The 23,180-nt window shown below is 37.5% G+C and overlaps 1 protein-coding gene across 1 annotated transcript in view; it reads right to left on the bottom strand.

Moving 5' to 3' along the window:
- Positions 1–20,021, bottom strand: part of PIGK (phosphatidylinositol glycan anchor biosynthesis class K) — a 202,580-nt gene extending 182,559 nt beyond the window's left edge. The window contains 3 exon segments of the mRNA XM_007946505.1: positions 788–879; positions 14,792–14,845; positions 19,929–20,021. Of these exon segments, the coding sequence (XP_007944696.1) occupies positions 788–879; positions 14,792–14,845; positions 19,929–20,021 (239 nt within the window).
- Between the last annotated feature and the right edge of the window lie 3,159 nt (positions 20,022–23,180).

The following is a 23,180-nucleotide window of genomic DNA, read 5'->3' as shown; positions in this document are numbered from 1 at the left end:
TTTTTTTCTGAGTCTTCATAGAAGGCAGAGCCTCCTCATTATGTAAGTGGTACAATGCCAGATACTCATTCTTCCAGCCATGCCTGCAGCATGGATGTGGGCATTTGATCTAGGCTCTCATAGTGTAACATTCTAAGGACTCTGATTTCAGAGCTAGAAACACTAAGAAGTTCAAACAACAATAGATTTTGGTAGCAGGCAGCAGTAGCAACACTGTTTCCAAAGTCAACATTAGGAATTATGCCAGGGCTGAGCTAATTAGTAATAAGAGATGGCAGCCCCATTACTGTCATTGGACTGGTTTTATGCCATGATTTTTAGTTGTATCTTTTCTAGTCTCCCCTGTTCCTGGTTATTTCAAGCTTCAGCCTTACCAGCAATTAGGTGAACTAAATAATATGCTTTCAATAAATTCTTTTCTTGCTTAAATCAGTCAAAATTGCCCTCTGGGTTGGTATGGGTCAGAAGCAACTTGATGGCAGTGGGTTTGGTTTTGGTCCCTAAAATCAAAAACTCTGACCAGTCACTTAATAATTAAATGAATGAACTAAAATTATACTTGTTCTTTTCACCCTGTATTTTATTGTTCTTTTAAATAATTTGTCTTTATAGTCTTAAGTAACATCTACTTTATACACGGTTGTGTGCTCTAATAAAAACAACAGGAAAACTTCAAATCCAGTTTCTTTACCTTTGCCAAAAGCAACAGAAAATACAAACATAATAGCAGCCTTATAAGAGCGATTTTCAATGAGTTTCTGAGGTGAGCTTTACTTAGGTTTCTTACCTGTCAGGAATACCTAGCCTCTTGACACTTCTATACACAGAAAGAGTATTTGCAACATGTCGATAATTAAACCAGAATCGGGATGTACACACCTAAAATATTAAAACAAATACATTATTCTTATGAATTAAAATAATCTGTGGACTTACAGAATTATTTCTCTTTAAGTAGGATGGATATTGACATGCCTAAAGAAAGACTATACCACGACTCATGCTTAGAAATACCTAAAGATTTAAAGAACTGTCAATAAAGCTAGTATCTCCAGAAAGGCCTTTCATTACTTGGTATTTAATAAAGGCCATTCAGCTTAAGAGAAAAACATATTTGGGGGGGACTTTAATCAAGCATTTACCAATTAAGTTACTCTCAATTTCTATAATCCTATAATATTCCTATTTCTAAAACATTTAATTTTTTTGGCATGGAAAAAAATACCCATAATCTCATCACAGATTAGAAAATTAGCTACCTTAAATTATATAATATTCCTTTCTGTCTGAACTGCTTCTTAATTTTTGTTGTGAGAAATGTAGAACACAGAGTAAAACATAACATACAAAACAGTTTTATATGCATCTAAGAGAATGTATTATGAAGAACCTGTTGCAGAGTAATAGAAACAACTGAATTAAGTTTTACACTATAAAAAAAGACCTTCATTCCTAAAAATAGTATCAAAGGTGCTAAGAAAAATTTAACTCCATGCCTCAAAAGTTAGCTTTCTTGACAAAGAAGGGAAATGAAGTGCATACAAATTGGTAAGGAAGACATAAAACTAACCCTGTTTGTAGATGACATGATTATATATATAGAAAAATCCCACAGACTCCACAAGAAAACTACTGGAACTAATAGAAGTATTCAACAAGTTACAGGATACAAGAGCATACAAAAATCAGTTGGATTCCTCTACACTAACAGAGAAAACTCTGAAAAGGAAGTCAGGAAAGTAATACCATTTACAACAGCCCTCAAAAAGAGAAAATACTTAGGAATAAATCTAACTAGGGATGTAAAAGGCTTACAAAAAGAAAACTATAAAACACTACTGCGAGAAACCAGAAGAGACCTATGTAAATGGAAAAACAAACCATGATCATGGACAGGAAGGCTTATCATTATGAAAAGGTCAATACTACCCAAAGTGCTCTAGAAATACAATGCAATCTCAATCTAAACAGCAACAACTTTCTTTAATGAGTTGGAAAAAAACTAATTACCAAGTTTATATGGAAAGGAAAGAGACCCTGGATAAGTGAAGCATTATTGAAGAAGAGGAGCAAGGTAGAGGCCTCACACTTCCTAATCTCAGAACCTACTACACGGCCACAGTAATCAAAATAGCCTGGTACTGGTACAATGACAGACACATGGTCTATGGAACAGAATTAAAACTCGGAAGTAAATCCATCCACCGATAGACAGCTAATTCTTTGACAAAGCACTTAAGTCCATTCAATGGGAAAGAAACAGTCTCTTCAACAAAGAATGCTGGCAAAACTGGCTAGCCATTTGCAGAAAAATGAAATTGTACCCATACTTCACACCATGCAAAAAAAACTAACTCAAAATGGATCAAAGACCTAAATGTAAAACCTAAAACTATAAAGATTTTGGAAGAAAAAATAGACACAATACTAGGGACCTTAATAAATGGCATAAATAGAACACCAAACAGCTAAAAATGAAGTAATAGAAGATAAATTAGATAACTGGGATCACCTAAAACTTAATGCTCATCGAAAAAACTTTGCCAAAGGAGTAAAAAGAGAACTTACAGACATGGCGGGTGGGGTGGGGGGGGACCCCTGACTGTGTCACACTCAACAATGGTCTAATCCCAAAATTTCATAGAAAATTTCAACATCTCAATAACAAAAATAAATAAATAAATAAACAATCAAACTAAAAAATAGGCAAAAGAAATGAATAGACACTTCACCAAAGACATTCAGGCAACTAACAGACACATGAAAAAAAAAAAGATGTTCCCAATCATTAGCCATTAGAGAGATGCAAATCAAAACTACAATGACATACCACCTAACCTAGGCAACTAATCAAAAAAAAAAAAAAACAGAGAATAAATGCTGACAAGGCTGTGGGCAGAATAGAACTCTTATACACTGCCTGGTGGGATTGTGGATTGGTACAATCACTTTGGAAAACAGTATCACACTTCCCTAAAAAGCTAGAAATAGAAATATCATACAATCCAGCAACCCTACTCCTAGGTATATGTTGTTGTTGTTGTTATGTGCCGTCGAGTCGGACCCAACTCACAGCAACCCCTCCGTGGGTTTCCGAGGCAGTATCACTACGGAAGTAGATTGCCCCATCTTCCTTCTGAGGAGTGGCTGGTGGGTTTGAACTGCCAGCCTTCTGGTTAGCAGTCAAATGCCTTAGGCACCAGAGCTCCCACTCCTATGTATATATCCTAGAGAAATAAGAGCAGACATGAGTAGACACATGCACACCTGCTAAAGGGGCAGGGAGGCAGCATCTTTTGACCTCCAACTATACAAGAAGAAGAGAGAATCACCATCAGCAGCCCAAGGCCTGTTCATATGAGGCCAGACATGCAGCCACCCTCCAGCCCTCTTACCAACCTTGACACCAACCATCCCTCCTGCAGCACCCACCACCTCTCTGCTGGGCTTAATAAAATTCACTGCAGTGGCCACACACAACACACAGATTACGAGGTTTATTAGGGAAGCAACAGGCTACAATTCAAGTTCAACAACATGCTCAGGTTACAGTTCTTCGATCAGGACAGTCCCCTCTGCTGTGCCCTCAGACACGCCTCTCTGGCCTTTGGCCTCTCCACCTCCCTCTGCCTCTGTGGGCCAGGTAAGCCTGACACTCTGTCCTGTGCCTCTTGGTTCCACTGCTGCCATCTCTCAGCTGGCATCTCTCTCAGCTGGGCATCTCTCTCAGCCAGCAGTAAGACTCTCCTTCTGCCTCTAGGAGGTCTCTTTTTAAGCCTGGCAGAATGGCAAAACTAACCAATTCAAACATCAGAGTTCTACACACTTGACAGTGAGTGAACTTTCCCAAAAGATTACTTCATGCTTCTCCAACAGAAACACCACAGGTAGATGACTTTAATAATCAGGAGTTTAAAAGCAGCTACTCAGTTGCTCACAGCAAATTCCACCACAGAGTTAATTGCCAATCTCATTACAGGGAATAATTCCACCAGCTGCCCAGCCACACTGACATACGCTTGCCCCCAGTAATCCAGTGGCAGTCAAAAAGACTATGGCTAGAAAAGCCATACCATGCAATTCACTACACTACAACACCCATGTTCATTGCAGCATTACTCATAGCAGCAAAAAGATAGAAACAATCTAAATGTCCATCAACAGATGAATGGATAAACTGTGGTATATACAAAAAATGGAATACTACGCAAAAATAGAGAACAATGATGAATCTATGAAACATCTCACTACATGGATGAACCTACAAGACACTATGCTAAGTGAAATAAATCCAACACAAAAGGTCATTGTATGAGATCGCCATAATAAAAAGTCAAGAATAGGCTTAAACACAGAAATATTCTTCGATGGTTATGATGGAGGCATAAAGAAGCATTAAGTAGATAGTACACAGGAGTTAATTCTGGTGAAGAGAAAGGCAATACACAATATGAGATTAGTCAGTACAACATGACCAAGGCAAAGGAAGACACTGAGATGTATACAAGAATATTTAAAAAAACAAACTCCCTCCTTGGATTTCTAAGGCTGCATCACTACGGAAGTAGATTGCCCAATCTTCCTTCCAAGGAGTGGTTGGTGGGTTTGAATTGCCAGCCTTCTAGTTAGCAGTCAAATGCCTTATTCTCTATGCCACCAGAGCTCCCACACAAGAATAAAAGAATAAATGACAACTATTGTAAATACTGTAACATATGCAATGCTGCAACAACAGTAACCCACTGCCATTGAGGCAATTCCAACTCATAGCTACCCTATTAAGACAGAGGAGAACTGCCCCATAAGGTTTCTAAGCCCATAAATCTTTACGGAAGCAGACTGCTTCACCTTTCTCCTAAAGATTAGATGTAGGTTCGAACTGCTGACCTTTTGCTTAGCAGATGAATGCTTTAACCTCTGCACAACCAGAGTTCCCTGCAACAGCAGTAATAACTGACAATAATTTGTGATTAGATACATAGGTAAGTTGTTGTTGTTAAGTGCTGTCGAGTCGTTTCCGACTCATAGCGACCCCATGCACAGCAGAACGAAACACTGCCCGATCCCGCGCCAGCCCCACCATCCCTGCTATACTTGAGCCCATCATCACAGCCACCATATCAATCCATCTCCTTGAAGGCCTCCCCCTTTTTTGTCGACCCTCCACCCTACCAAGCATGACATCCTTCTCCAGGGAATGGTCCCTTCTTACAACATGACCAAAATAGGTGAGATGAAGTCTGGCCATTCTTGCTTCCAAGGAGCATTTTGGCTGCACTTCCTCCAGGACAGATCTGTTAGTTCTTTTAGCAGTCCATGGTACTTTCAGCATTCTCCGCCAGCACCACAACTCAAAAGCATCAACTCTTCTTTGGTCTTCCTTATTCATTGTCCAGCTCTCACATGCATACCATGCGATTGGAAATATCATGGCTTGTGTCAGGTGCACCTTAGTCCTCAATGAGATATCCTTGCTTCTCAGCACTTGAAACAGTTCCTTCACAGTTGACTTTCCCAATGCTACATGTCGTCTAATGTCCTGACTGCTGCTTCCGTAGCTACTCTGTGCTACGCCCATGCTTACCTTGCTCCCAGAGCCATAGGTAAGTATGTATGCTAAATAGTCAAGAAAGGTCATACAGGAGTATATCCACATACATATAAAGGTATGGTGGTGAATATCTCTATATTCGTATTTGAAAATGCTTCACATATATATACATATACGTATAATACAGCATACAGGTGGTACAGTTATAGAAATTACTTGGACATCGGGACTGAACCACTGGACCTGAAGACTAAAGACCACAGCCTCGTGGGACATTGAAGTCAACTGGTAAAAAAAGAATTCTTAAACTAATGTTCTACATCCTGGTCTAGTGAATAATATCTGGGGTCTTAAAAGCTTGGGAATGACATCTAAGAAGCAACTATTGGTCTCTTCCTGCCTAGAGCATAGGAGCATGAAGGAAAATGAAAACTCAAGGAAGCAATCAGTCCAAAGGACTAACAGCCCACATGAATCAAAGCCTCCTCAAACCTGAACCAGAAGAACGAGATGGTGCTCACATACCACTATGGACCATGTTGATCAAGACCACAATAGAAGGTCACAGAATGAATTTTTAAAAAGTCAAACAAAATTCAAAGTAAAAACAAAGACCAGACTTACTGGTCTAAAAGAGATTAGTGAACACTCGAGGCTACAATCCTAAGAAAACCTTTTAAACTGAAACTGAAGACATGCCAAGAAGAGTTCAGGTAAGATGGGGAACAGGCAGACACACTGCACAGACTTTCTTCAACAAAGAAAAGGGAAACCAATTAACACAGATACGAAAGATAATCCTGGAACCCTGAACCTTGAAGGGAAGGAAACAGAAGTGGACTAAACTCCAACTAGTAGAAGAATTTACATGAAATTCACCAAAAAAGGAGACATACAGAGCTGCGGTCTGTCAGAGATCCTGACGGCACAGACAGCTTGCATACTGCCAAGTGGTGTTAGGACCTAAAAATTAACCTACAAATCAGCCCTGCTAGCCAAAGGCTGCACGGACGACTGCACCGGTGGCTGGTGAATAAAAGGGGAAGCAGTGAAGAGGAAGGTGGGCTGAGCTGTGGACTTTTGCCTGTCCAGAGGGCACAGCCATTTTGAATGTTTACAAGCAGCCTGACCATTATGAATACTCAAAGTGGCAGTGTTCTCCCAGATTCCAGGGACTTACGAATAGGCTCCATTTTCTGAGAACCACAAGGACATTCCAATGCCAATGACTAGAAAGGTGTGATATTCCCCTCGTCACTCTTACACCCCACACCCTTTTGGTGAATGGAGGTGCAGCCATCCCTCACTCGCACCCACCTTCTGGGCCAGCAGGAATTCCATTCCAGTCTGTGTGCTCCAATGGAGCCTGGGTGCCCTGCCCTGCCCCAATTTTCCCCCCCATTTTTTTAGTTTGTTTGTTTCTTTCTCTGTTTTAAAATTATTGTTATTATTATTATTGTTCTTTTTCTTATTACTCTTTATCCTTTCCTTCCCAGGTTCCTTCCCTCTCTTCCCTGTTCTTGGTTCCCATTTTTTTTCTTTCTTGTGGTTAACGCCATTCCTTGTTTTGCTTTTTTGCATTTTTCACATTTTTTTCATTATTCTCCTTCTTTACCTTTTTTCTCTTATTGTCCCCTCCGCAGATATTGCGGGCTTTTATTTTTCTTTTTTTGGTTATTGTTTCTGTGTGTTTACATGGTGTGTTTTTTGTCCACTTGCTTTTACTTTTTTGATGGTTATTCAATTGTTGTTTTTGTCTAACTGAGTGGGAGAAAGCAACAGTGCCCATACAACACAATTACATCTGCACCTCCTACAACTTCACTTACTGAGTGAGAGCCACCACTTCCTTCTCCAACAATAGGCCAACAATAAATGACTACCAAGAAGAGCCTGACTCACCCTTAACTGCTCTTCACAAACAGTTAACAGAGATCTAAATACAACAGTATCACAATGTCTTGGAGACAAAAGACCATCACAGTCCACACAAAGAAGCAAGTTACAGTGGGTAGAAACAAGGGAGCAGGATACAGACCAAAAACACATTCCTGAGAAAGAAGCAGCATTGGAATTTCCTGATAAGGAGTTTAAAAGAATTATATTTAGGTATCTTCAAAGGATTGAGAGACAGATCAAGTAAAACAGTGACAAAATTAAGGAAAACACAGACACCAAAACAATTTCAAAAGAAAATACAAGAACAAAATGACAAAATAAATGAAAAATTACAAATGATACAAAATCTACAGATAGAAATCCAGTAGATTAAAACTAAATTTTCAAAAATAGGTAACATATTGAATGGGCAAAGGAGTAGAATCGAATCAGTGGAAGATAGAATTAATAAGATTGAAGACAAATACCTAAATACTTCTTTGGAAAGGGATCAATCAGAAAAAAGATCAAAACAAAATGAAGAAAGCCTAACTAAGGTTCGTGTGGGATACCATCAAAAGGAATAACCTACATGTAATCGGAATTCCAGAACAGGAAGAGAAAAAGAAAACCACTGAGAAAATTGCCCAAGATTTGTTGGAAGAGAACTTCCCTGATATGATGAAAGATGAGAATATATCCATTCAGGAAGTTCAACGAATCCCAAACAGGACAGACCCCAAAAGAAAATCACCAAGATATATCATCAAACTCATCAAAACCAAAGACAAAGAAAGAATCCTGAAAGCAGAACAGGAAAAATGAAAAGTTACTTACAAAGGACAAGCAGTAAGAATAAGCTCTGATTTATCAGCAGAAAACATGTAAGCAAGAAGGCAATGGGATGGTATATATAAAACCCTGATAGAGAAAAACAGCCAACCAAGAATTATATACCTGGCAAAATTGTCCCTCAAATATGATGGCAAAATTAGGAGATTTCCAGATAAGCAAAAATTAAGGTAATTTGTTAAAACCAGACCAACCTTATAAAAGATACTAAAAGGAGTCCTTTGAACAGAGAACCAAAAATAGCAAACAACAATCTACCATTAATACACAAGATCATATAACCCAGAAACCAACACATCTATGGAAGTATCCAAAGTAAAATAAGCTTACAAGATTGTAAACAGGGAACCAGAGACATCAATTGGCAAATGAAGACAACTACAAACCAAAAGGAGGGGAAAAATACCGTAGTTACAACAGAACTTCTAAATGGTGAGGAAGTCAAGAGAGTTGCAAGAAAGAATGGACTGTTCTTAACTTGGGGAGAAAATTATAAATCATGGTGTAACCTCAAAGAAAAATGATAAACTCTCACATCACAATAAAAAAAGAGGACAAGCACAAATATTTAGCAAATACTAAAACTACAGCAACAAAGGAAATGATAACATGATTCATAAACATAAGGAACTCAGCACAGAAAATTATATGGAACAAAGAAACCAGGAACACCATCAAAAAACACATAATAAAATGTAAGCAACCAATTCATACTTGTCGATAACTATACTGAATGTCAGTGGGTTAAATGCACCACTCAAGAGACGGAGAGTTGCAGCCTGGATAAGAAAACAACCCATCAATATGCTGTCTAGAAGAGGCACACCTTAGATAGAGACAAAGACAAAAAAAGACTAAAAATCAAAGGTTGGAAAAAGATTTATCAAGCAAATGGCAACTGTAAGACAGCAGGAGTGGCAATATTAATTTCTCATAAAATTGACTTTAAGACAAAAGCTACCATATGAGACAACGAAAGACATATATTATGATTAAAGGATCAATTGAACAAGAAGATAAAACCATAATAAATATCTATGGACCCAATGAAAGAGCCCCAAAATACATAAATCAGACTTGAAAAGTCAGATAGATGACTCCACAGTCATAGTAGGAGACTTTAATACATCACTTTCAATGAAAGATAGAACAACTGGAAAGAAACTCAACAAAGACGCAGAAGGGCTAAACAATACAATCCACCAACCTGACCTTATAGACATCTACGAAGCACATCACCCAACAACAGCACAATATACATTCTTCTCCAGTGCACATGGAACATTCTCCATGATAGACCATATGTTAGGCCATAAAGCAAGCCTTAATAAATTAAAAAACATTGAAATACTGCAAAGCATTTTCTCAGATCATAGTGCTATCAAATTAGAAATCAACAATAGGAAGATGAACAGAAAAAGAGCAAACACGTGGAAACTGAGTAACACCCTCCTTAAGAACACATGCCTAGAAACCAGCTTCCAGCCAAATAATAAACACCAAAACCAAACTCACTGCCACCAAGCAGATTCCAACTCACAGCAAGCTCCTCTGGGTTTCCAAAGCTGTAAATCTTTACAGAAGCAGACTGTCTCATCTTTCTTCCATGGAGTGGCTGGTGGGTTCAAACCACTGACCTTTTTGGTTAGCAGCCAAGTGCCTTAAACACTACACACCATCACAGCTTCTTTAATAGAGGGGACTATAAAACAAACACCATCACCAGTGAATAATGTGCTTCTCTGAACAATCAGCTACACAAGACCAAAAGGGCAGCATTTGCCTAAAATCAATATGAGAAGCCAGGGAGGGAAAAGGAAACCAGATGAATGGAAATGGGGAGGCTGGGAGGAAATAAGGAGAGTGATAGCCCATTGTGGGGATTGCAACCAATGTCACAGAACAATTTGTGTATGAATTATTGAATGCAATAATTAATTTGCTGTGCAAACTTTCACCAAAAGCACAATAAAATGGAAAAAAAAAAAAAAGTTAGCTTTCTTGGGAATCCAGTCTAAGAAACTAAGCAAAGATAGGGGTTAGAAGTATACCCACCAAGCACCCTCCTGTTTCCTATCACATGATAGTAGGTATAATGACAGTTCAAAGAACACCATAAATGCTCTTACCCCTGCCAAAGAGAAAATTGTAAGGTATTTTTCTTAAAGTGAATTCTCAACCTGAAAGCCAATAAAAAAAATACTCAACGTTTTGATTACATAAAAATGCAAAATTAACTGTCAAAAATACCATAAAATCCTAACTCAAGAGAAAAAGTCAAAATAATAAGAAGAGCTACTTTCCTTTCATTATAACTCAGTAAGAAAAAGATGAACTATCCAATTTTGAAATATGGACAAAGGGTAAGAGCTAGCATTTCATAACAAAAGTATTAACACTGGACAATAAAACACTTAAAGATGCTCAACTGCAGTCATAATTTTAAAAATATACATCAAATTTATCACTTCAGAAACCCAATGGGGGTCGCTATGAGTTAGAATCAACTCAATGGTAGTAGGTTTGGTTTGGTTTTGTTAAATCAAATTGATTAAGTATGCAAAAGTCTTATAATGCCAATATTGGCAAGGATGTGGGGAAATAAGTACTCTTATACATTACTGATGGGGATGTAAATTAATTTAAAATTTCTAGGAGGGTAATTTGCAACATATATCAAATTGGAAAATGTATACATATATTTTGATTTAACTCATACAAGTATACAAAAATAAATATATCAGGATTTTTCCCTATAACATTATCTGTATTTGAAAAAAATTGGAAGTGGGGGGAGGCTGGAAACCAAATCACTGCTCAGCAACAGCAAAGAATCTAAAGGTTTCGTAACTTTTTAGTCGATTCAACTCAAAGTGACCCTTCCTTGGGTTTTCGAGGTAGTATCTCTGTGGAAGTAGATTGCCCAATCTTCCTTCCGAGGAGTGGCTAGTGGGTTTGAACCACCAGCCTTCTGGTTAGCAGTCAAATGCCTTAGGCACTATGCCACCAGAGCTCCCACATCTGAATTAGTCAAAATAAAAACCAGTATTTTTCATATAATTTTCTACACACAGAAGGCTTTTCACATGTATTATTACATTTAACAAGCATATAGCTAAGAAACTATCTTCATTTTTATCACCTGTTTACTAACAGGAAAATAAGGTGGGAAAACAAAAGGGAACAGGAAATATCAACTTACCATAAATTATGATGCTATCAAAAACAACCAAAAAAAGCATGTAGTATTTTAACAGACACAAATTGATTATATGCACTGGAAATTTCTGAAAGCACACCCAAGAAACTGATAACAGAAGTTATTGCTGGAAAAAAAAATGGGGGAAGTTATCACTAGAAAATAAAATGAGGTGCTCAAGGAGACATTAACTTTTCAGTTCCTACCCTCCCTCACTGTACTTTTTTTCATCATGAGCATGAGTTATCGTTATAATGTTTTTTTAATTGAACAGAGACACAAAGCAGATTCTGAGACTAAAAAGGAATCTAACTTTCCCTCTATCTCCCTCTGGTGGTGAAAAACTACTCAGGTCTTGTACAAGAGCAAAAAGGCTTCACTTCCCTCTGATCATTCAGTCAAGACTAAAAACAAATTAATTCAAAGTGGGGGCTAGGGACAGGCTAGATTTTTATTACAACTACATAATACTGAAAGAAGTGTATTTTCAGAACTTTCAACTCGGCCCTGGTAACAGTACATAATAAAAAGTCAAGAATAGGCTTAAACACAGAACATAATTTTCTGCTTAAGAAAATACAATTTATTGAAGTTTCACCATGCTAAGTATGAATTAATGTATAAAATATTGAGCAAAATATAAAAACAACAGTGTTGTAAAATGCTCAGTAACAATTCTTTTTCATCCTCTATTTCTCATCTGGGACCCAATTTACTGATATGGAGAGTGGCTTGGTTAAAGATTTCCCAGAACAAGGAAGGCTTTAATGTGCATGTAGAATAAGTTAATAGACTCTTAGATCTAAAGGATGAGCCCTTTTGGCAATTCATAGTCTGCACATATGCAATTACCCCCTTAGAAAAGGGAATTCCCCATAGAGAGACTATCACAGAAATGCCCTTAGTTCTCAACAGAGTAAGATTATTCTCTCAAATTGGTGAATCATGGCCTGGCTCCTGATAATATTCCCTGCTTTTAACTACTTGTTGAAAAAATGTCTCCCTATCTCAAGTAGCTTTTGTTTAACTCCTTCTTAAGATCTCTTGTGAGCAGCAGTATATAAGTGTTCCATCTCAAAAAGCTGGATCAACAGAAAAGACTTTCCTGTCTTTTCCACAGAAAGGAGGAGCACTGGGAAGGGGTAGTCACTGGGAGAAGGTGGGAGGAGAGTTTTTATGGTTGGGGATTGTAATGGTAATGAGCGTGAAACCCAATGTGCATGAACTGTGAGAGTATAACGAATCTGCTTCGTAAATTTGCACCAAATCACAATCAAAAATTTAAAAAAAAAAATTGTTCTCTCTCAGAGAACAAGAAAATGAGCCATGAACCCATGTTACAATGCTCTATTTAACTGCCATACAATTATATTACAAATGTGTATAGCAACCATAATCCTTATTTACTTTTAGCAACCTGTAAATAATTACATGCCTTTATAAAACTATTCTCCATAATCTTATAAAACCTCAAACATCCAGATAACCTACTTTTAGCCTTAGTAATTATAGTCTTATATAGTTTGTCCCACACTTTTAGTTGAACCCCTCGTCCAGCTTCTTTACATTTATTTCCACTATACTCTTCCAGCTTGTGTACCCCAGCTTTCTTCCTAGTGGCTTTGAGATGCTATACATTCTCTGCTCTCCTTCTTTTTTCACAAAAATCATCTTCCTTTCTTGCCTCTTTGAACCTATCCCTTACTTCCTTTTTCTTTCTTTCAGTCTACTCTTACACTTCTTTTTCATTAAATCATTATTATTGTATCTTTTAATCATGTAAATGTCATGAAATGAAACCAGAGTACTAACACTACTATCCAAATATTTTCCAAGCATAAGAAAAACAAAATTGATTAATGTATTCTAATTTGAGGAACTAAAAACACAAAATTATGAATACAGATAAATTAAAGATGGTAATTACACTAAAAAAAAAAAGCAAAATGGCCCAATAAGCAAATCTCAAATCTCACTAATAATTAAAGTATTGAAAATAAAAACAAAACTTAATCTGCTATCTAACAGTTTTAAAAATGATAAAAAGTAATAATGTAGTTGATTTGGGTTTAGAAAAAGAGGTTCAGCCTTTACAGAGGGCAATTATGATCTATGACTTCACATTCTATTGTCTAGAAATTAATTTTAGGAAGAAAATTAGTCAAGTTCTCAAAGATATAAGGCTAAGAATGTTCAACAAAGACCTGTTAAAAAAATGATGAAAAGTTTAAGACCTAAATGTATGTGAACTAGAAATTATGGTACATTCACAAAATAGAAAACAATATAGCCTTTGAAAATATTAGGCATGTCCATATCTATTAGAAAGGAAAGATCCCAAGATATATTGGTAAGAGGAGAAAAAAAGAGAGAAAATATATTGCCAAGGAATTACAAAATAGCAGATATAATATCATTCCACTTACATAAAATCATACAACTATATAACTTTATGCTTATGTATAAAGAAATCAAACCAAATTCACTGCCATCAAATCAATTCTGACTCATAGTGACCCTATGGAACAGAGCAGAACTGTCCCATGGTGTTTGAGGCTGTAATCTTTACAGAAACAGACTACCAAATATTTCTCCTATAGACTTAGTGGGTTTGAACCACTCGCCCTTCAGTTAGTAGCCAAGTACTTAACTACTGTGCCACCAGAGAAGAGAAGACTAGAAAAACATTTACTAAAATGTTGACTCTGGGATGTGGGTCTCAAAAACATTTTCTCTCTTCTTTATTTTCTCCCCCCCCCCACTGAGGTAAAATTCATATAACATAAAATTAAACCCTATCTTCTTTTAAACCTTGCTACATAATCTGGATATTCTACAATGATTATACTTATTTTTATAAAAAGTTAAGAAAAATTAAAAATGAGTGATCTATGACATCCAGTCAATTTTGACTCACAGTGACCCCTCCTTGAGTTTCCAAGGCAGTGTCTGTACAGAAGCAGATTGCCAACATTATAGATAGTAAGTAAAATTATTAGTTTCTACTTGCTTTTAATAGTTGTTGTTGTTGTTGTTACGTGCCATCGAGTCGGCCCCGACTCATAGCGACCCCTCCTTGGGTTTCCGAGGCAGTATCACTACGGAAGTAGGATTGCCCAACCTTCCTTCCGAGGAGTGGCTGTTGGGTTTGAACCACCAACCGTCTGGTTAGCAGGCAAGTGGATTAGCCACTATGCTACAGAATTTCTATGATAACATAAATTTTTATTTTCAAATACAGATTCACACAAAATTTCTCAGACATAAATCTAATGTGAATAGCAGCATATATCTCTGTAGAATATACTTACCAGTACAGCCCAGTTGTTTGTATGGCGACTTCTAAAGAACTGTTCTGCTTGATCCTATCAGTCAAATAACAGTAAAAAGATTAGGATAAAAAGCCACAATTTCCAAAGATAAAGACTGATAAAAGGCAGCAAAGATTTATGGACTTTTTATAGTTGTAATAATAATAGTTCATCATAATGTAAGTTTATGGAGATCTCAGTAGGCCAAAAATTTCAAAAGAAGTTGTAGTTGAAGATATGGGGGAAAAGGCCCTGACCTGGAAATCTGGAGATGTGTGGTTCAGTCTTGATCTGCACACTGACTTAACAGAGTAACCTTCAACAAGATAGTTAACATCTTTGGGATTCAATTTCTTCACATGCAAAATGAAAGCAATGCCAACCCTACATCACAGTGCTCTTTTGAGAAGGCTGTAAAGATGCATGTGCAAGAGCTTCTGCTTTGAAAAATGATTAAGCATGATACAACTGAAAGCTGTATTAAATCACATCTTAGTATCTTCCGTACCGTGACAACTAAGACAAAGCATGATCAATAAAGGACATAAGATTTGTCTGTTTAACAAATTTAATAAGGGTATCATTTAAAACTGCCACCTTATCACACCATTTTCCTTACTGTGACTTCTTTTTTCCATTTCTGTTTATCACTTTCTTACTTTATATGTCATTCTTATTTATTTGTATTATTGTTTGTCTTTGTCCAGTAGGATATTAAGGTCAAGGAGAATTGCAGCTTTTATTCGTTTCACTCACTGATTTATCTCAAGTAAACTTGGCACACAGTAGGTTTTGAATAAATATTTTTGAATGAATGCATGGTATTAATACCCTTACTGGTAGTGGACAAGGCAAGACTCCCTCCTAGAAAACTGAAACCACATAGATGAGAGGTTCAGAGTTAAGCAAGAATATAATATATAAAGGTCTACCATAAAGTTACAAATTTTAAAAGTTCTTTTTAGGTTGTACTCTAATAACCCAATCCCTCTATCAGTCACTCTGCAATGAGACTGTCAGATAAAAATATTTATACCAGGAACTTCTAAAACATTAATATTTCACTTGAAGTAATAGCCTAAAGACAGTCTTTATATCCATAAGTTTACTGTGAAAAAGAACATAACCTCCCTACATCTTCAACCAAAACAAAAGAATCACTTCTTTTCAAAATTTCTCACAGATAATCTTTTTAATACAATAATCATTGAAAAATCATTTCTTTTGATTCTCTAAAATCTGAAATTATTCTTTAATATTTGTCACAATTATAAACATCAAGGATCAGACAAATGTGTTGAAACATAAAGATTGCAGTTTCACTTTTTTTGAGAATTGTGGATGGTGTCTATTTTTAAATATTGTTATCATAAACACAGCCAGGTTTTCCTCAAATGCTTCTAATTTTCCAGTCTTCTAATTATGAATGATTTATTTCATGTCTTGATTCTACACATAACATTAATACTCTTCTTGTTAAAATTTCATTCAGTGTTCGTCCCTGCTAACGTACTGGGTGCTTTCAATTACTTTACTTGAACTCATTACTATATCCTCCAGCATACTTCCATGTCCCATTTCACTTTCTATTGAACTAATTCTAAATTATATTTGCCATCTTGAGACATGAAAAACCTCAGTATCCAATGCCATTCTAACACCTAATAAACATGATTACAATTATTAAAAGAAGGTGGATGTAAGCCATACTGACTCCAGATCTGTTCCCAAATAGTATTAATTACTAGAATAATCAGACTAAAATCCAAAACCATACATGTTACCATCTAGTTGATTCCAAGACATGGTGGCACATGGTTATATGTTCAATTACTAATTGAAATCCACCAGCTACTCTTTGGGTGAAAGATGTGGCAGTCTGCTTCCATAAAGATTATAGCCTTGGAAACTCTATGGGCCAGGCCAGTTCTACTCTGTCCTATGAGGTTGCTATGACTCAGATAATCAGACTGCCTGGGTTCACATCTCGGCTCTTAGGAAAACTTGCTTAACCTCTCTGTATTTCTATTTCCCCATCTATAAAGCAGTAATAATATTAATGACCCACAGAATGTAATAATAGTGACTGGAACATTGTAATTGCCTAAGAAATGTCATGGTGTTGACTTATGACTTACGGTGTTACCATGTGCTACAGAGTAGAACTGCTCCATAGGGTCTTCTTGGCTGTGTTCTTATGGAAGCAGATTGCCAGGCTTCCTTTCGCGATGTTGCTAGATGACTTCCATTAGTAAATGACTACAAACCATTTGCACCTCCCAGCAATCTTTAACAAATTCTAGCTACTATAATTTTCAGCTCACAAGAAAATGTCAAGATGAAACAAAAATTTCACTGAAGTCTGTATTTCTGTGTGGGTTTCTGATAAACACCTAAGCAAAACCTAACTCATTTCAACAGAATCAACTCTAATCCATTGCCACATCTTTCTCTTGCAGAGTGGCAGGTGGTTTCAAACTGACAACGTTTTGGTTAAGAGTCAAGCCCTTAACCACTGCACCACTAGGGCTCCACACACACGTATAGATAAAATAAAACCCTCTTAACAGCTACCTAGATGTTGAAGAAAACAATATGATATAGTGGACAGAGCAAAGATTTGGGAATTTCAGCCCAGGTCCTAACTCCCAGCTAGCTGTGAGGCAGGTGTAATTCATGGGGCTCTTTAGACTTGACTTTTCACATGTGAAAATAAGAATTAGCCCAATTAATCTCTAATGTCCCTTCCAGCTTCAGAATTCTTACACCACTTTAAAAAAAAAAAAAAAAGCCCAACTAGTTGCCATTGGGTCAATTCTGGTTCATGGAGACCCTATGTGTATCAGAGTAGAACTGTGCTCCACAGTTTTCAATGGTTATTTTTTGGAAGTAGATTCCCAGGTCTTTACTCCAATGCACTTCTGGGTAGACTCAAATTGCCAATCTTTCAGTTAGCAGCAGAATGCTTTAACCATTTGCACCACACAGATATAGTCACTGCATAGTTACTCACTAATTCTACAAATAGTGAACAGAAGCCTTATTATGGGCCAAAAACCATGTAAAGTACGGTGATTTAAAAAAAAAAAAATCACTGAAAAGCATGAGGCTGTCCCTCAAGAATCCCAGAGTTTAAGATAAGCATGCAAACATATTACACTATAAGGTAACATTCATTCATTCATTAAAGTTCATTGGGTGCCATGCTCCAGGCACTGCCCTGAGCACTCAAAATTCCACAATGGGCAAAAACAGTTATAGTACTGGCCTTCAAAGGGATAACTGTCCAATTGGATAGACACACATTAAGCAGACAATGGCAAACTATAAATTCTACAAAAGAAAGATTCACAGTATAATGCAAGAGTATAACTAAAGGACCTAATCTGGTCTAGGGGGATCTAGGAAGATTTGCCTTAATATTAAGAAGTAATATTAAGATCCAAAAGATGAAGAGAGGCAAGACCATTCCAGATAGAGAGAACATGGTTCCTGATGGCAGAAAGGAATTGCAAGATTTTGATAAATTTAAAGAAGACATAATGATTTGTTCCCATGCACATTTACTTCCTAGGAAACCCTATGGGACAGGTTCCTTCTCTGTCCTATAGTGTCGATGTGAGTCAAAATTTAAAACATATTAAACAAGTGTGCAAACTACAATAGTAAAAGCAAAGGTAGGGTCTAGAAAAGGTTTTATAAAGATTATGCTTTTACTGCCTATTAGTAAATGAACATAGGAAACATACAAAACATGGTAATGTAAAATAGCACAGCAATTGTGTAAACACAAAAAAGAGGAATGGTATTCAAAATGAAATATGTAAGATAATTATTAACTAGGGTAAAGAAAGAAAATAGAACTTACTCATATTTATCTTTAAAAATGTTTCATAAATAAGTATATAAATTAACAGTATTCATGAGCATATATATATGGAGAGAGAGAGTAACCAAATCATAGACAGGGAGAATGGGCACTTTTTTTTAACTGTCGGGGTGTGTGTTCAAAAAGTGTGATGGAGACCACTAGTCTAAGCTGACGGTGCTGATGTAGGGGTGCAGGGACCAAGGGGCCAGGGCACCATCAAACGGAAGACTGGAAAGTCAGGCAGGGACCAATCCTGCTGCACTGCAATGATTCAATGGAAGAAATAACCTGATCAGGTTTACATTTTTTGAAGATCAATCTACCATCAAAGGGGCCGAATTGGAGGTCTGGGAAAAACAAGATAAAGTTATTTCTATACTGAAATAAGAAATGATCAGTGCCTGAATGAAGTGGAACTGGAAAGGTGAAATTTTAAAAGTTCAGAACACATAACTTAGTAATGATTAGAATGTAGGCTAGAGAGAGCAGTTTATTAAAATTCCCAGGTTCCCAGCTTAAGAGCAACAACACTGGGTTAGGAAATGCAGAAAAGGGGTGCTTGATTTGTTATGGTTTTTTTTATTATTTTATTTTTTATTTTTATTTTTAAAGCAAGAAGATAAAAGCTTTGGAACAGATAGTCTTTTGACTATCCTTATCCCTTAGGCAGCTGGTTATGCAGGACTGAATCTGACGCTAAAGATACAGATTGTAGAAACGGACTGAGGTATATTCAGAGCAGAGACAACAATCAAAGCTTCAAAGTGGTCCAGAACGTCCCATGACTATGTTTTAAAAAGAGAGTGGAAGGCAGGGCCAGAGATGAAACACTGTCTCCAACTCAGTAGTAGGAAAGTGCTTGTTGTTGTTGTTATGTGCCATCGAGTCGGCCCCGACTCATAGCGACCCCTCCTTGGGTTTCCGAGGCAGTATCACTACGGAAGTAGGATTGCCCAACCTTCCTTCCGAGGAGTGGCTGGTGGGTTTGAACCGCCAGCCTTCTGGTGAGCAGTCAAGTGCCTTAGGCACTATGCTACCAGAGCTCCTAGGAAAGTGCTACACTCCTACAATTCATCTGCCCTTTAGCCGTATTTCACCTGCTAAAGACTTCACACACGTAAGAGCGGCACACCCCAGCATGGGTCAGAGGCGGACTCAGAGGAGCATTCCCTCAGCTGCTCTGGATCGGAAATCTGCTGGGGCGCTCACAGGCACAAGACAGCCGCCCTCCCAAGGCCCAGCCGCTTAGTGGAACCTGACTCCTACCTCGATCTGATTAGCGGCCAAGCTGCAGAAAGAAAACAGCAACAGCCCAGCCAGAGCGGCCATAGGCCGGTGGAAGGAATTGATGGCGGCCATGTTTGCCGGCTTCAGACTTCCCGCACCTGTAGGGGCGGAGCCAATGCCGTAAAGCAGCGAGGCGGTGTTGTTGGGTTTTTTTTTTTTTTTTTTGCGACTCCAGCCCAACCTCCTGGAGCCGCCACCACCACCCCACCCCTTGGAGCTTCAGGAATGCCCACTTCCCGCAGAGTCTGAGTATCCTAGAGAGCTGAACAAGATAGATGTAGCATATTTTTTTTAATTTTATTGTGCTTTGGGTGCAAATTTACAGAGCAAAATTTGTTTTACATTCAACAGTTTCTGTACATTTGCTTTCACGCCCAGATTACCATCCCTGAGTGTAACAAACTCTCCTCTCCTCCCGTCCCTGTGACTACCCTCTCCAGTCCCTGTGACTACCCCTCCCTGTGCCCTTCTTAACTATTCACTCGTGTCTGTCCAGCTTTCCCTCTATGTGAATGCTTTCCCTCTGGTACCCCATGGCTCATTGCTCTAAGGGGTGTATCTCCCTAGGGTAGGTGGGTGCATTGCCTTGAGATGGGTGTTCTGCATGTAGGTCTTTCTACTGTTGGGCTGAGAGCCAGTCCATGGGAGTGAGTCCAATTCTAGGCCTCAGCCTTCCATCTTTAACTGTATTTTCAATTTTAGTCTTGTAAAATAGGTCTAAAGTTTAAGAAAATTTTGAAAGGTGAGGAACAAAAATCCAAGAGCCCATAAACTTGAAGAAACTATTTCCCTTTTTGCATATTCAGTTTGAATATGTGAAGCATTGGAAGAGTAAGTGTTTGGAACCAAAAAGATGATTAATTGGATGAAATAAAAAGTTGAGTTAGTGCTACAACTAAAGACTTAATGACTTGCCACTTATTGAAAGTATGAACATGGAGAAGTTAGTGACTTCTTTTTCCTCAGTTTCTTTTTCCTTAATTATGGAGCTAAATCCTACAAAATGACAGTTTGAGAATTTAATAAGATCAGGTGTATAAAACACCTGGCACAGGATGAGCAATATATGTTCCATTATATGCATTCAATTTTAAATTCTTTTTAACTAGCATGACATGAGTATTTTCCCATGCTGCCTCCTAGTTATTTTAATATTTAATGGTATCCTAGAGCTAAGTGCCTTTGAATCAATTCGACTCACAGTGACCCCTCCTTGGGTTTCTGAGGCAGTATCTCTAGGGAAGTAGATTGCCCAATCTTCCTTCTGAGGAGTGGTTGGTGGGTTTGAACCGCCAGCCTTCTGGTTAGCAGTCAAAAATGCCTTACGCACTATGCCACCAGAGCTCTGTTTTTTTTGTTTGGTTTGGTTTGGTTTGGTTTTTTAAGAGCAAAATGGCAGAGCCTGGTTGAAATTAAAAGTAGAGGTTTTGTTTTGTTTTTTTTTTAAGAGATGAAGTAATTTGCAAAGTGGGACTCACAGAGTCCAGAGGATTCTGAGCTACTTGATCAAAGGAGGAGACTGTTCAGAGAATTTTTATAAGAAAATACAAGGAACTTCAGTAAAAATTTGGTGATTGGTTGATATTTAGGTAATAGTTACAAAATTGAGGGTACATGTGATTGTTAAGAAATACACATTTGTAAACTTTAGAAACGTACATTTCTAAAGTTGTGTGTGTGGGTTTTCATTGTTTTTTACATTACAAAGTAATCATTAAATCTGGTATGTCTGACCTCAAAACAACCATGAGACCTTCCTTGTGCAACTATAAGGAAGACATGCATAATTCTGAAGTTTATTTCAAGTAAGCATCTGTTCTGAGAATTATTTTGAACCTGGCTTCCTAAATAGTAGGAGCTCTGGTGGTGTAGTGCCTAACAGATTTGACTGCTAACCAGAAGGCTGGCAGTTCAAACCCACCAGCCACTCCTTGGAAGGAAGATTGGGCAATCTACTTCCATAGAGATGCTGCCTTGGAAACCCAAGTAGGGGTTGCTATGAGTCGAATCAACTTAACAGCAGTGAGTTTTGTTTTGTTTTGTTTTTTCCTAAACAGTAGGTGAAACCTTTAAGTAAGCAAAATTACATTGTTCTCTGAAATTGTGTACCAAGTAATTTTCTCAGGGTTCAGTGGAGAGCTACAGGAATGACAGACTACATTCCTGATGCCGAGGTTACTTTTGATTGTTATGGATTGAAATGTGTCCCCCCAAAAAATAAAGTGTTGAAGTCCTAACCCTATACTTGTAAATATAAACTATTTTGAGGTAGGTGTTTTTTTTCTGTTGTTGTTGTTGTTATATTAGTGAATTCATGTCAGAGCAGGATGACTCCTAAACCTAATTACTTCTAATTGGTATCATAAAAACAGCAGAATAGGCACACACACAGGAGGGAGAAAGACACCATGTGAGCATCCCTCTATAAACAAAGGAACTCTAAGGATTGTTGGCAAAACTATGAGAGAGGCCCACAGAAAACATCAACATAGCTGAGATCCTGACTTAGACTTCTAGCCTCAAAAACTGTGAAAACAATCTTTCTGTTCTTTAAAGCCATCAAATTGTCGTATTTCTGTTATCCAGTACTGCGAACTAAGACAATGATATTCTATCCATTATTGATGCCTCAGCCAAAGTAATTGTCCCTCTATTGGACAATATGAAGTCTCTAGGTTTTACTTTTAATATAAATGTCTTTATGTATTTGGCTTTTTCATCTGTTGAATTATTTTCCTTGGATAATTTTCCTGGCAGAAACCTTATGTAAAAATATACAAAATCATTGCTATCAATGATGCTGCTTTTCAAAGTATACAAACTTTCAGTGGCATCAGAATATACAACCTAACACCAAATTATACCATTTTTTCCTCTATTCCTATGCATAAAATGTTACCTCAAAGTTGCTATATATCTAGTTCTTTGATTACTATCAAGACCTAATGTCTTTCCCAGAGTTTATAAGCTCTCTTAATGTTTTAAGATAGGTACATAAAATACATATGAGGACATATAGAGAGCTTATAAACTCTGGGAAAGAAATTAGGTCTTTATAGTAATAAAAGAACTAGAAATATAGCAACTTTGAGGTTTCAGGAGCTCTGGTGGCATAATGCCTAAGGCATCTTGACTGCTAACCAGAAGTCTTGTGGTTCATACCCACCAGCCACTCCTCAGAAGGAAGATGGGACAATCTACTTCTCCAGTGATACCGTCTCAGAAACTCAA

Source organism: Orycteropus afer, unplaced genomic scaffold (assembly GCF_000298275.1).
Source record: "Orycteropus afer afer isolate SDZICR_OR568_19922 unplaced genomic scaffold, OryAfe1.0 scaffold00164, whole genome shotgun sequence".
Taxonomy (NCBI): Eukaryota; Metazoa; Chordata; class Mammalia; order Tubulidentata; family Orycteropodidae; genus Orycteropus; species Orycteropus afer.
This window is presented reverse-complemented; position numbering and strand designations above follow the sequence as displayed.